The following is a 12900-nucleotide window of genomic DNA, read 5'->3' on the forward strand; positions in this document are numbered from 1 at the left end:
GACCCTTTCCAGAACTCCACTTGTCTCTGCATCCCTGACAGAAACAACGGCCCCGCCTCGCAAGCCGCCGATAGACCCTTGTAGTATCAGACAATGTGATTTCTTTTCCCTTGGTCGATTCATTGATAAAGAAGACGAGAACCCTTCTGTGAGTAAAGTTGTTTTTCTAGATCATTGCGTCTTGTAGGGGGTTCTCAGTAATTCTTTGTTCTGTGTGGTTGACTCTTAACTCTTGGGTTTGTGATAGTCTGTTGTTCACTTACACCAGTCTTCACCTCGTCACTTACAAGTGCACTCATTTAATAACCCGCGGCTTTATAACTTTTGCAACAAACCCAATTGCCGATCATGGACGTCGTCCTCGAGGTCGTCGATACCTTTATCGCCGATTACGCATACGCCTACTTTCACCCAAAACCTCCAGCTCCCTATGATTTCCCATCGCCCTCAAACTCGACCGATTCATCGGCCAAGGCTTTCTCAACATGGACCTACAAGCCGGCCACTCAATTCATCACGCTTGAGCCCGCAGAGGAGGCATACATGAGTGCTTGGGATCGCGATAACCCTCTTCGACAGGCTCTGACCCTATATCTTATCACTTGGTTAGTGTTCATCCTGATATTTACGGAATTAACTCAGCTGACATATCTTAGGATCTTTGGTCTTCTCGTCTACTTCATCGTAGCGACACTCTCATACATCTTCATCTTCGACAAGCGAACATTTGATCATCCTCGCTTCATCAAGAACCAAGTCCGACTTGAGATCATCGCAGCCAACAAGGCCATGCCTGTTATGGCCATCATCACAGCACCTTTCTTCCTTCTCGAAGTTCGCGGATACGGCAAACTATACGACACCACTGAAGATGGACCCGGGCTCTGGTACGACTTCCTCCAGTTCCCGCTCTTCCTCCTCTTCACCGACTTCTGCATCTACTGGGCTCATCGCTGGCTTCACCACCGCCTGGTCTATAAGTACCTGCACAAGCTTCACCACAAGTGGATCATGCCTACACCCTTTGCTAGCCATGCTTTCCACCCTCTCGATGGCTTCACCCAGTCGTTGCCATACCACATCTTCCCCTTTATCTTCCCGCTCCAGAAGATGGCATATGTAGCGCTTTTCGTGTTTGTGAACCTCTGGTCTGTCATGATCCACGATGGCGAGTATCTCACCAACAACCCCATTGTCAACGGCGCTGCTTGCCATTCTCTCCACCACTCTCGCTTTGAGGTCAATTACGGCCAGTTCTTCACTGGCTTTGACCGCATGGGTGGCACATATCTCATGCCTGAGCAGTGGATGTTCGAGCGGAATATGAAGATGTCAGAGGGTCGATGGAAGAAGGAGATTGAGAAGGTGGATGAGCTTATTGAAGAGATCGAAGGTAAAGACAACCGTACATACGGTTCGTCTAGCACGAAGAAGACCCAATAAATGTGCTTCTGGTTAGCCTCAAGTCCATTACCAATTTCTGGCACACCGGAATTGGTCAATTTCTAGGATCAGGACCAAATCTTGGACGTTCTCATCAGCAGAACAGGCACTTGTCGCTAAGCGTCAGTAAATGGCCCTGCCACTTGACAAGGTTGCTCACCCCCCAGCCTAGCGTCGGACATTCTTTGTATATAGATTTTGACCTTTGCATGGGTATACACTCACTCATGGCGTTTGGCGGAGATCACGATGATATGATGGATTCATCGATTGCATATTTGGTACTGAAAGATAAGAAAAGTACAATAGCTGACTGGGCAGACAGGAGTCTACTCAATTAATAATAACCATTTCGCATCCCACCTAAACTCCTTGCCTTGCAGATCGTAGATCAGTGCAGGCTGCTGATATCAAATCCTTTATTGAGCAATCCAACAAACGCTGTCGAAACATTTAAGGAAAAAGGACAACGCATGACAAATCAGGGAAACCAAAAAGACTTGAGAGGTGTAGGAAATTGCATCTGGTGTGCCAACGTAAAAGTGTTTTGCAAGTCAAGCAATCTATCGCTTTGACATCGTGTAGTTTTCGAATAATGTCGGAAGCATCAATCTTCGTAGGGTAGTAATAGTAATAATAATCGGAGAGTCGAGTTCGTAGTCGAATATCATCGTAATGCGCTACGTTTATCGTCGGTACTGCGCCCATTCACGCAACTCTTACGAGAAGCTCACGAACTTCGGATCCCTCGGTAATCCATCTGCGCCAATACCGTTGGCCTTGAATCGGTTCTCCATGTAGACCTTCCTCGCCTGGTCAAAGTTCATCCTTCTCTTCTTCATGATAGCAAGAACCTCAGCCTTGGCCGCATCATCGAGACCAGCGCGCGAATCGCCTGACTCGACATTTCCAGAGAGATCGAATGTATTGCTGGAAAGACCGGCCTCGATATCGCCTGCGAAACTGTTCGGGAGTCGCGAATAAATGTAGTCTGCGCCAGGGAGTCTGGGTCGCAGATGTTGAACGTGGGGGATCCAGTGGGCGCGGGTGAAGAAGAGGACTGTGCCGAGAACGAGGGCGAAGAAGGAGATCGAGTAGAGAAGATACAACATGTTGGGCGAGTTTGTATTAAGAGGAAGATCGGTAGTGGACGTCGATCGATAGATTTATGTGTAACGCAACGATGGGAAGAGACAAACGATCGGGGACAAAAGAAAGGAACGGCCAAGTCGCAGGCGTATAAAAGAGAATAGAAATTCAAAGTTGCATGATAAATAGCCCGTCTCTGGTAAAAGACGGTCTATAAAAAGTCGCAAGTGTAGAGTTTAATCGTGGTTGATAATTTCTCGCCCTCCGCAACGCAAGGCAAGGTCCGGATTTGAATAAGTGCAAGTGGAAGTACAGCAATAAAAGTGAAAGTCGAGCCTCCTTCCCTTTGTCTCAGGTATGGAAATGCTGACGTGACTCTGTTTGCGAGGCCTCGGGCTCCCTCTCCCAATCAATTAAGCCACGCGTTTCTGGCTTGGCACAGCCGCTACAGACACAAGGACACGCAAGTTGGCAGCGAAGTTGTCTGTTAAGAGATAGAGAACATACGCTGTAACATAGATTTCAATCACTGAACCGAGTAATGTACTATTACAATGGAATGAGCTTTGAATGTCTTATTTTATGACATCAGCGGTCGTATCAACCATTCGCCTTTCAACTTTGTTCCAATGAACCCACTGACACTCTGGCCCAGTCTTTCGATACTCCCGTCGGCCCCCTTTGGTCCAGCAAAGTCAGCATGGGTGTTTAGCCCTGTTTGGCATACTAGGCGAGCCCCACAATTTCTCTACGCACAATTTCCAAGCCGACTTTGGTGAACAGTCTTTGGAACTGGATATCTCGACGACGACAACCTCAAGCTTCACTCTCCCCGGTCAATTTTCACGCCAAAATCTCCATTCACAATGTCTACCGCCCAGGAGCTCTCCAACATTTCCTCGGACCTGATCTGGGAGATCGTCCGTGAGTCTCCCTTCGACGATTTTCTCATCTGATATGAAATTGAATTTTGGCCTACGATATGCGCCTTGATATTGAAGAAGTCAATTACTGAAACGTTTTTGCGATCGCGCAGGTGACAACAACTGCTTCTCTGCCAAGAGCAAGAAGAACGGCGGTGTTCAGTTCTCCCGAGACCCCCTTAACCTGACCAACAAGACCTCTCGCAAGGTACGATTCTGTTCTGGAGTTTTGATACCCTCTTGGATATTTGAGGGGTCATGGAAGATCGTGTGCGCTAACTCACCTCACAGCACGCTGGTTTCGTCAACGACAAGGTACGACCACAACAACCCCGATGAAAACGTCTCGACTCGATGAACGTACGATGCTAAACAAACCGAATTAATAGGCCCTCGGTATCTCCTCTGGCGAGAAGGGTGCTATTGTTGTCACCTCCAAGAAGGCTCAGCCCAACAAGCCCGCCCAGAACCTTGTCAAGACCTCTTACAGCGGATCCAAGAGCAACCGCAAGTGAGTATTCGGCTGCCCACGCCGTCGTTGTTATTCGACAATGAGCATTTGTGGAACGGGGCTGACCGCGATTCCTTCGTACAGGACCTACCAGGCTGTTGCCAACCAGGCTGCCAAGAACGGTTACCGTGCTGACCTCCGCTCCGCTGCCGTTGAGCGTGCCTCCGCCCTCAAGAAGTCCAACAAGCCCGTCAAGCCCGAGCCCGAGCAGAAGCTCCGTGGCAACAAGGCCAAGAAGGCCGCCGCCGCCGCTGAGGAGAACTAAGCTGTCTAATACCAAGATAGAAATGTATTGTGAATAAGGCTGGGGCATGAAGCTAGGGAGGCAAGCTGCATAGCCCACCACTGATGAAAAAGGGATCAGTATGGGAATAGCACATGAACCCGAGGTCTCTGGGTCATTCACGGCTGGAGTTATTGAGCTCAAAATGAATGAATATCTCGTCGACGCTATCGTCGGCAACCCAAACTCTGCGTCTCAGAACAAAAGCGTGCATATGTGTGATCGTATGATGAGGCCATGTCAGCACCCATTGAGGCTCAACTACTCTTCAACGTATCTTTAGTGACGTAGCACAATGGGAGCCTCGGCCAATAATTATATGCGTCTGACGTGACAAGTCTGAACAAAGTCTGCACTAACTAGTTCACTGATCTTCGGTGGAGGCTCACGATGTTGTCTGGATGTATAAGTGCGAGGCGGTAGATTTCGGGTCATGACTTCGGTACCACGGGATACCGAGGATCATGCCGAGTGTCAAGGCGCCGAGGATCCTCATGAATGCGATTCAAAACGTCACCGTCCCGGATAAGTTCGGAGCAATATTTTGAGCAATAAGATCATATATCGGAAAGTTTTGATGCTCAAGACCTCATGTAGCCACAACCCGGAATTAGTTTTCTTCAGTTAGACGCATGTCAATCTCCAGACGCTGACCGAGATGAAGGGCTCGAAACATGGTTGGTGCAATAGACGCAAGTCATCCACCGAAGTCAGTTTCTGAACGACAAATATCCGGCTTCCATACGATACGAGGCAAATCAACATCCGGATGCTGGAGGCTGTCATCCACGGAAGTATCGGAAAAAGACGAAACTTGTTTGACAACATGTCCAAGAATCGTGATGATGTTTCAAATGACTTGGCTTATACTCAAGGTGAGCTACTAACAACCAACCACCAAGGTTGCAGAGATGCATTGCGAAATTACCATATTTGGTAACGGGGAGGGATCAGCCGCCCCCTCATCTTGGTGGCTTGAACATTTAGTTTGTTGATTTTCTGCAAACAGTGAAGTCTTGTAACGAAAGGGCATTGTCCACTTATAAGTTAAAGACCCTGTAAGGGAAGAAACAGAGCGAGTGAGTAATACACAAAGTGGGGTTTACACGATAGGATTACCAACACTTTCACATGAGCGACTTGTTTCATTACCCTCGTGGAGCTTGGTTGGACAATTGAGTTTGGATCTGGTGTGCTCGCCGGAGTTGGGTCGGGGTAAAGATCGCTCCCAACTCGGGGTTGCGACGGTCAGGCCCGGTGAGTTGTCCAGAGCTGTCGAGTTGGAGGTGCAGGGGATTTTTGGTCCCTGGACAGCCTTCCCCACGGGACGCTGGATGTGAAGGTTCAGGTTCCAGAAGCGAACCAGACCCAGGTCCGCGATCATTAGCATGGGCTGTCAAGACACGATTGATCCATCGTCAATATTGATTGGTATAAGACCCAATCGAATGCAGCGGACGATGGGGGATTTGATGCATGAAGTGGCCAGATGTCGTTCTCCATCAGAATTTATAGCCCTATTCATAGACCCCCAAAAGAGAAAAGGAAAACAGCATAGGGCGCTTGCGCACCAGTCTCAGCACAAGGCTTTGCGCCAAGTATTGCGCCAGGTCTCTGACAACTGGAGCGGGTCGCCATTGCGAATCAAAGTGGGCGGGCGAGAGGGGAGAAACATCGATGGGTGAAGGGAAGGAAGAAAATCCATGATGGTGGAGGCATGTAAGATAGGTAGTCTGAGATAATATCATGAGTATTAGCAAAAGCCCCTCCTGCCACCATCAAAGTCCTCCGGAACTGTGGATGATATTAGGACAGTAACGTAATTATTCGAAATGCAAACTCGTGATAGATGGTAATAAGCAATCAAGAGCTGGCGAAAGAGAGGCGAGATGATGATGCCGCTCCTCTTGGTTCGCCTGTTCAATAGGCCTGGCAATGGGCAGTGGGTTCTGGATTGTGGATGATGCCCCTCAATTGTTGATGATAGCCATTGACCCTTGCAAGGAGGGGTTTCCTTGAGCGTGCATTGAACTGGAACCCCACTAGAGCTCTCATAAAGTTGCACAGCTCTTTTCTGTCGCTTTCCCCGCTCGACATCTGGCACCTTGGCTGTCGCACATGTTTGCGCAGAAAAGATGGAGGGAAATATAGACGCCTGTGATAATCTCGGACATGTAAATTTGCCAGCCCAGCCCAGCCCAGCCCAGCCCAGCTCCGTGAATCGCCGCAAAGGTTTCCGGTCAGCTCGGAGAGAATAACTCGGGCACTGTAGTAATAGAGAAGTGCTATGATGCCTTAGCAAGGGGACTGTATCCATTAGAATACGTCGGGAGTGTCTCAGCGGCTTGAAGGGTACCCGTATGGGTATGGAGAGGTGTAAGGTATCTGGAACTAACTCACCTTAGTAGACTACGGCAGGTATCGCCGTGGTGGTTGCCGCAGTGTACCTTACCAGTACTGGCCAGTCCAGTCCAGTCATCGCTTGTTCTCCTCCGTCGTGTCGCATTAACCACCCTCGAGCTCTTCCTCTACATTACTTATTTGAGCCCTCTCCCACTTCTTGACCCTCCTCCCACTCTCCTCATTCTTCCCACATCTTGACTCTTCCATCCAAGCTCATCTTCTCTCTTTTTGCAAAGCCTCAACAGAGCAACTACTCCTCCCTCAATCCCAATATACTTATAAAATCAGTCAATATGGTCAAGGCTGGTACGTACGAGCGCCGTCTCACTCATCCCTACACCTTGATGTCTACCTATGATATTCGCGCTCTTCACGCCTTTATGCTGTCTCTCAGTACTCCTTAGAACAATAATTGACGATTTGTTTAGTTGTTGCTGGCGCCTCTGGTGGCATTGGTCAGGTACGTCCAAACTTGCTCACTCAAACCTTGAAATTGCATCAGCTAACATAGATTGATATACAGCCTCTTTCTCTTCTTCTTAAGACATCCCCTCACATCGACGAGCTCGCTCTTTACGATGTCGTCAACACCCCTGGCGTTGCCACCGATCTCTCCCACATCTCTTCCCGCGCCGTGAGTCGACCCCGGATTTTCCCCAGTCGAACATGCATAATTCCCTTCCACCGAAACACACTATTTGCTCACACCCTTTGCAGAAGACAACTGGCTACCTTCCCGCCAACGATGGCGCTAAGGCTGCTTTCAAGGACGCCGACATTATTGTCATCCCCGCTGGCATTCCCCGTATGTAAAGCTCTTACCCCGGACATCCGGCGTTGGTCCCCGCGTGCCCGACCGACCCCGGAGCCCCTCCCCCAATTTTTACTCTACTGACCACGTCCCCCGCACAGGCAAGCCTGGTATGACTCGTGACGATCTCTTCAACATCAATGCTGGCATTGTGAAGGGTCTCATCGAGGTTGCCGCCGAGGTCGCCCCCAAGGCCTTCATCCTCGTCATCTCCAACCCCGTCAACTCTACCGTCCCTATCGCTGCTGAGGTCCTCAAGGCCAAGGGCGTCTTCAACCCCCAGCGTCTCTTTGGTGTCACCACCCTTGACATCGTCCGTGCCGAGACCTTCGTTGCCGAGATCACTGGCAGGGCTAACCCCCAGGAGCTGACCATCCCCGTCATTGGTGGTCACTCTGGAGAGACCATCGTCCCTCTTTTCAGCAAGGCCTCGCCTGCCGTTCAGATCCCCGACGACAAGTACGATGCCCTCGTGAACCGCGTCCAGTTCGGCGGTGACGAGGTCGTCAAGGCCAAGGATGGTGCTGGCAGCGCCACTCTGTCAATGGCTTATGCTGGTTTCCGGTAGGTTGCCTTACCACTTCACGTTGTTTCACTCAGTAACTAACATGGCTGTAGATTCGCCGAGAAGGTTCTCCGTGCCGTCAAGGGCGAGAAGGGACTCGTCGAGCCTAGCTACGTCTACCTTCCTGGTGTCCCTGAAGGTGAGGCCATCGCTAAGGAGACTGGCAACGACTTCTTCTCTGTTCCCATTGAGCTCGGCGTAAGTTGCAGATTGTTTCGTTTCTAGGTGGGAAATGTGCTAATATTACATAGCCCAACGGTGCCGAGAAGGCCAGGAACCCCCTGGAGGGCATCACCGAGAAGGAGAAGGCTCTTCTGGCCAAGGCCAACGAGGGTCTCAAGGGCAACATCTCCAAGGGTGTCAGCTTTGTCCACAACCCTCCCCAAAAGTGAATACCCCCCATTTGATATCTTCCCTAATACCCAGTAAGAGGCTTCCAGAGCAGGCAAGGACACTCTTGAGGAGGCCCATAGCTATGGCGCTAGACATAGTAATATGAGTCATGAGCACGATTGCTGATGATATGACTTTGCGCAGGCTGTGAAATGTTCCGGGCGATGATTTACGGTCGATGTCTTTATAGTCCCTGAATCTTGGGGACTGCTGCAGGTATGATTGGAGTTTTGGTCAAGGGTTGGTCTAAACCATGGCGATATTTAGCTCTTGCGCGTTCATGGCACTCGTTGGTCGGATGTTTGGCGTGCTGTGCCCGGACTTGGTAAAAGGGTATCATGGTATTATAGCTAGACAGACAAATCCCTCAGGGCTTGTTTGGTATGGTTTTAATCTGAAACACGGCTCCCGGCAACTCGTTGATCTCGGCTTGGACACTGGTGTTGATTCCAAGGGCAGCCAGTGCACCCCGTACGACACCGCATGGGAACCATAAGAACTGCAGGGCATATTAAGTCAATACATAAACATGTTATATGAAGAGACCGGGCTGTATGGGATCATACCGGTTGTGCGCGAACGATTGCTTGGCCGCCAGCTTCAGTGCTCATACGTGAGAAGGGTCGGAATAGGTTGTCGGTCAATACGTAGACTCCCTGGCTCAATATTAGCGTAATATTCTCGTACCACAGACATAGGAAACAAACTCTGTGATTTGTCTTCAGGTTGTCAATATTCTTGCCAAATACCAGCGTCCAAAGATCTTTGCAGAGGAATTTGATGACGTCGAGTGTATCGTTGAATCGTGGTCGGTCTCTCGAGAATCTGTTATGGTGTAAGTCATCACGGTGTAGTGGACCCCAAATATCGATGCGCACCTCTCTACGAGACCCTGTCCAACTCTGTAACCTAACATCTCAAGGCGATAATGCACTGCGTCCATATCCTCTTCCTCATCCTTCCTTGTCGCAGTACCAGCCATTATCCCGGCTGCGCTGGAGCTAACTGCATGGCTGGTTGAGGCAGTATCTGTGGGGGCGCCATTTGATTCTGACGTGATGGAGTCTCGCTCATGAGTAACGCGGTAGGCCATAGGAACGAGCTCAATGAGGAGAAAGTCGAGACAGGAGGAGCTGAGGAAGTTGGCGGATGGATCGCTCGAGTTAAAGGGAGGCATGACGGGTTCGAAAGACATGATGGGCGACTTGGTGGATTTCACTTAAGATCATCAATATCAGAGAATGCGCGGAGCTATATGCGACCTGGAAAATGAATTCAATATTCGTGCGTGTGGTAAATGAAGGACGTCGTTTGCGTCGAACTCAAAGGGATACGTACTTCTAAGCTCAGCGAAGTGCTCTCCTGGTTCCAGCGGATTGGAGCTTCAAGCTCGCTGAGTCAGCATGCTAGATAACGATAAGCTGATAATGAAAGGCCGGAGGGTCTATCTAACGCGGGGCTCAATAGGAGGGAAAGAGCGAAGAGCGCGGGGCAGTATGAAAAGTTAGAAAAAGTTTGGTGTAGGTGCAGAGTCAGTTCGAGTCTAGTTCAGTCCACCACCAACTTTTGTCTCTTTACAGAGCTGGTTCCTCTCAAAGGAATCAATTAAGGTAAGCAACATTCGAAATTCGAGTGTTTATATAAAATACTGACTATTTGCCCTCTTAGTATCTATAAAGACCTTTGGTCGAGAACCTCTGTGGACCGATTCTCCCCGCCGAATTTCGGAATCGCATTCGTACCAATTCTTTTCCTCGCACATATTCTCACGAACCGACATGGCGGACCTTCGAATTCTGCTCATCGGCAACGGCGGCCGTGAGCATGCTCTGGCTTGGAAGCTCAGCCAGTCTTCTCGAGTTGAGCAGATCTTTGCTGTCCCCGGTAACGGAGGAACTGCTGGATGCCCCAAGACCTCAAACGTCTCTTCAGTCAAGGCTGAGGATTTTGCTGGTCTTGTCAAGTTCTCTCAGGAGAACGGTGTTAGCCTTGTTGTTCCTGGCCCCGAGGCCCCTCTCGTTGACGGTGTTGAGGGATGGTTCCGAAAGGCTGGTATTCCCTGCTTCGGTCCCTCCAAGGAGGCTGCGCGACTTGAGGGCAGCAAGACCTACTCCAAGGATTTCATGAAGAAGTACAACGTTCCTACTGCTGCTTATGAGAACTTCTCCGACTACAATAAGGCCGTTGCCTACGTCGATAGCGTCGACCATGACGTCGTCATCAAAGCCACTGGTCTCGCTGCTGGAAAGGGTGTTATCATTCCCCAGACCAAGGATGAGGCCAAAGCTGCTTTGAAGCAGATTATGGTTGACAAGGAGTTCGGTGATGCTGGTGATGAGGTTGTCATCGAGGAGCTTCTCATTGGTGATGAGCTCAGTGTTCTTACTTTCTGCGACGGCTACGCTATCCGATCTCTGCCTCTCGCCCAGGACCACAAGCGCATCTTCGATGGAGACCAGGGCCCTAACACTGGTGGCATGGGATGCTATGCGCCTACAAACATTGCTACCAAGGAGCTTACTGAGCTCATCGACCGTGAGATTCTCGAGCCCACTATCTCCGGTATGCGACGAGAGCAGCAGCCTTTCCGTGGTGTTCTCTTCACTGGTCTCATGATCACCAGCAAGGGACCCAAGGTTCTCGAGTACAACGTCCGATTCGGTGACCCTGAAACACAAACCGTTCTTCCTCTTCTCTCTGCCGACACTGATTTGGCTGAGATCATGCTTGCTTGCGCCAACGGCTACCTCGACAACTGCAAGCTTACCATTGAGAACAAGTTCAGCGCCACTGTTGTCCTTGCTTCTGGTGGTTACCCCGGTTCTTACCCCAAGGGTAAGGCCATGTCTGTTCAGACTCCTCCCGCTGGCTGCAACATCTTCCACGCTGGTACCACACTCGACAGCACTGGTCTCAAGACATCTGGTGGTCGTGTCATCGCTATCAACGCTGTTGGCGACTCTCTCCGAGCTGCTGTTGATGCTGCTTATGCCGCTCTTGACAAGAAGGTCATTGAGTTCGAGGGTGCTTTCTACCGAAAGGATATCGCTCACCGGGCTTTCCGCTTAACTGCTCAGACCTCCATGACTTATGCTCAGGCTGGTGTCGATATTCAAGCCGGCAACGACTTTGTCGAGAAGATCAAGAAGGCTGTTGCCAGCACTAAGCGACCTGGAGCTGATGCTGAAATTGGCGGCTTCGGTGGTGAGGTCGACCTGTCTCAAGCTGGTTACCCTCAAGCTCCCATTATCGTTGGTGCCATTGACGGTGTTGGTACCAAGCTCATGATTGCCCAGGCCATGAAGAAGCACGACACCGTTGGCATCGATCTGGTTGCCATGAACGTCAACGATCTCGTTGTTCAGGGTGCTACCCCTGTTATGTTCCTCGACTACTATGGATGCAGCAAGTTGGATCTCTCTACTGCTGCTGACTTCGTTCAAGGTGTTGCTGATGGTTGCCGACAAGCTGGATGTGCCCTTGTTGGTGGCGAGACTGCTGAGATGCCTGGCATGTATCAGAACGACGACTACGACGCTGCTGGTTGCGCTGTCGGTACCGTTACTGCTGACATCAAGCTTCCTCGCAAGGATGACATGGCTCAAGACGATGTCCTCCTCGGTCTCGGCTCTGCTGGTGTCCACTCCAACGGTTTCTCCCTGGCCCGTCGCATTGTCTCTCGCGCTGGCCTCAGCTACACTGACCCTGCTCCCTGGGACCAGTCCACCACTGTCGGCGAGTCCCTTCTCACTCCCACACGAATCTACGTCAAGTCTCTCCTGCCCATCCTCTCTCACATTAAGGGTCTTGCTCACATCACCGGTGGCGGTCTCGTCGAGAACGTTCCCCGTATGATCCCCGAGTCTCTCGCTGCTGAGATCGAGTTCGGCTCATGGGAGATCCCTCCTGTATTTAAGTGGATGCGCGAGGCTGGCAACGTCGAGCCCATCGAGATGTGCCGCACCTTCAACTCTGGTGTTGGTATGGTCATTGCTGTCGACCCCGCAAAGGCCGACAGCGTTGCTCAGGCTCTTACCGATGCCGGCGAGAAGGTGTACCGCATCGGTCGTCTCACCCGCCGTGATCAGGGCGAGGCTTGCTTGATCCACAACGTTGACTCGTGGAAGGCTGAGACAGCGGTGCCTAGTAAGAGAAAGGACATTGGAGCATAATTGGGTAAAGCGATAAGAAAAAAGTATGTGCGATTTATGGAGTCAATTGGGTCATGATGGGATAGGAATTTGGTTTAAAATCAGGGTTGAATGTGATGATTTGAAGGTGAGATAGAAGGCATGGTCGAGATGATACTCCTCTTAGCCTATACACACGAATGAAAAATGATTCGTGCGTTTTTTGATACTCACGTTTTCCTGTGAGAAGAATTTGCAGTTCACCAAATGATTTCGTCGTGACAACATTGGCTCGCGACATGTACAATTGGCAGACTTGGTATTCCTTGCTTTCCATGACGTCCCCATT

The 12900-nt window shown here is 50.4% G+C and overlaps 6 protein-coding genes across 6 annotated transcripts; 4 read left to right on the plus strand and 2 right to left on the minus strand.

Annotated features, from left to right (window-relative positions):
* Positions 1 to 348: 348 nt before the first annotated feature.
* On the plus strand, positions 349 to 1443 carry BKA55DRAFT_595447 (uncharacterized protein; the record flags this gene model as incomplete). Its single annotated transcript, XM_046195810.1, has 2 exons — positions 349 to 605; positions 657 to 1443. The coding sequence occupies 2 exons, from the start codon at positions 349 to 351 to the stop codon at positions 1441 to 1443; spliced, it is 1044 nt and encodes a 347-aa protein (XP_046047511.1).
* A 719-nt stretch (positions 1444 to 2162) lies between these two features.
* BKA55DRAFT_516007 (uncharacterized protein) lies at positions 2163 to 2555 on the minus strand (the record flags this gene model as incomplete). Its single annotated transcript, XM_046188054.1, has 1 exon — positions 2163 to 2555. The coding sequence occupies one exon, from the start codon at positions 2553 to 2555 to the stop codon at positions 2163 to 2165; it is 393 nt and encodes a 130-aa protein (XP_046047512.1).
* Positions 2556 to 2962: 407 nt separating this feature from the next.
* Positions 2963 to 4601, plus strand: BKA55DRAFT_81447 (ribosomal L28e protein family-domain-containing protein). Its single transcript, XM_046201639.1, has 5 exons — positions 2963 to 3456; positions 3569 to 3663; positions 3747 to 3770; positions 3845 to 3966; positions 4051 to 4601. The coding sequence occupies exons 1-5, from the start codon at positions 3399 to 3401 to the stop codon at positions 4229 to 4231; spliced, it is 480 nt and encodes a 159-aa protein (XP_046047513.1). The 5' UTR covers positions 2963 to 3398; the 3' UTR covers positions 4232 to 4601.
* Positions 4602 to 6945: 2344 nt separating this feature from the next.
* Positions 6946 to 8420, plus strand: BKA55DRAFT_541200 (lactate/malate dehydrogenase; the record flags this gene model as incomplete). Its single annotated transcript, XM_046190356.1, has 7 exons — positions 6946 to 6958; positions 7081 to 7112; positions 7176 to 7286; positions 7370 to 7457; positions 7565 to 8027; positions 8082 to 8226; positions 8280 to 8420. The coding sequence occupies 7 exons, from the start codon at positions 6946 to 6948 to the stop codon at positions 8418 to 8420; spliced, it is 993 nt and encodes a 330-aa protein (XP_046047514.1).
* Positions 8421 to 8788: 368 nt separating this feature from the next.
* Positions 8789 to 9616, minus strand: BKA55DRAFT_692102 (transport protein particle component; the record flags this gene model as incomplete). The annotated part of the gene is made up of 4 exons (XM_046199731.1): positions 8789 to 8920; positions 8988 to 9077; positions 9129 to 9246; positions 9300 to 9616. The coding sequence occupies 4 exons, from the start codon at positions 9614 to 9616 to the stop codon at positions 8789 to 8791; spliced, it is 657 nt and encodes a 218-aa protein (XP_046047515.1).
* Positions 9617 to 9918: 302 nt separating this feature from the next.
* On the plus strand, positions 9919 to 12576 carry BKA55DRAFT_81581 (phosphoribosylglycinamide synthetase). Its single transcript, XM_046201640.1, has 4 exons — positions 9919 to 10031; positions 10090 to 11669; positions 11736 to 12283; positions 12516 to 12576. The coding sequence occupies exons 2-4, from the start codon at positions 10200 to 10202 to the stop codon at positions 12523 to 12525; spliced, it is 2028 nt and encodes a 675-aa protein (XP_046047516.1). The 5' UTR covers positions 9919 to 10031; positions 10090 to 10199; the 3' UTR covers positions 12526 to 12576.
* Positions 12577 to 12900: the final 324 nt, after the last annotated feature.

This window comes from Fusarium redolens (assembly GCF_020744475.1).
Source record: "Fusarium redolens strain MPI-CAGE-AT-0023 chromosome Unknown BKA55scaffold_11, whole genome shotgun sequence".
Classification (NCBI taxonomy): Eukaryota; Fungi; Ascomycota; class Sordariomycetes; order Hypocreales; family Nectriaceae; genus Fusarium; species Fusarium redolens.

Excerpts from the sequence above, each read along its gene's own strand:
- BKA55DRAFT_81581 (XM_046201640.1), top strand. The coding sequence starts at position 10,200 with ATGGCGGACCTTCGAATTCTGCTCATCGGCAACGGCGGCCGTGAGCAT. Across the intron at positions 11,670-11,735 it reads GTTACCCTCAAGCTCCCATT|ACCGTTGGCATCGATCTGGT; the intron begins ATCGTTGGTGCC and ends AAGAAGCACGAC.
- BKA55DRAFT_81447 (XM_046201639.1), top strand. The coding sequence starts at position 3,399 with ATGTCTACCGCCCAGGAGCTCTCCAACATTTCCTCGGACCTGATCTGG. Across the intron at positions 3,664-3,746 it reads CCAACAAGACCTCTCGCAAG|CACGCTGGTTTCGTCAACGA; the intron begins GTACGATTCTGT and ends CTCACCTCACAG. Across the intron at positions 3,967-4,050 it reads GGATCCAAGAGCAACCGCAA|GACCTACCAGGCTGTTGCCA; the intron begins GTGAGTATTCGG and ends TCCTTCGTACAG.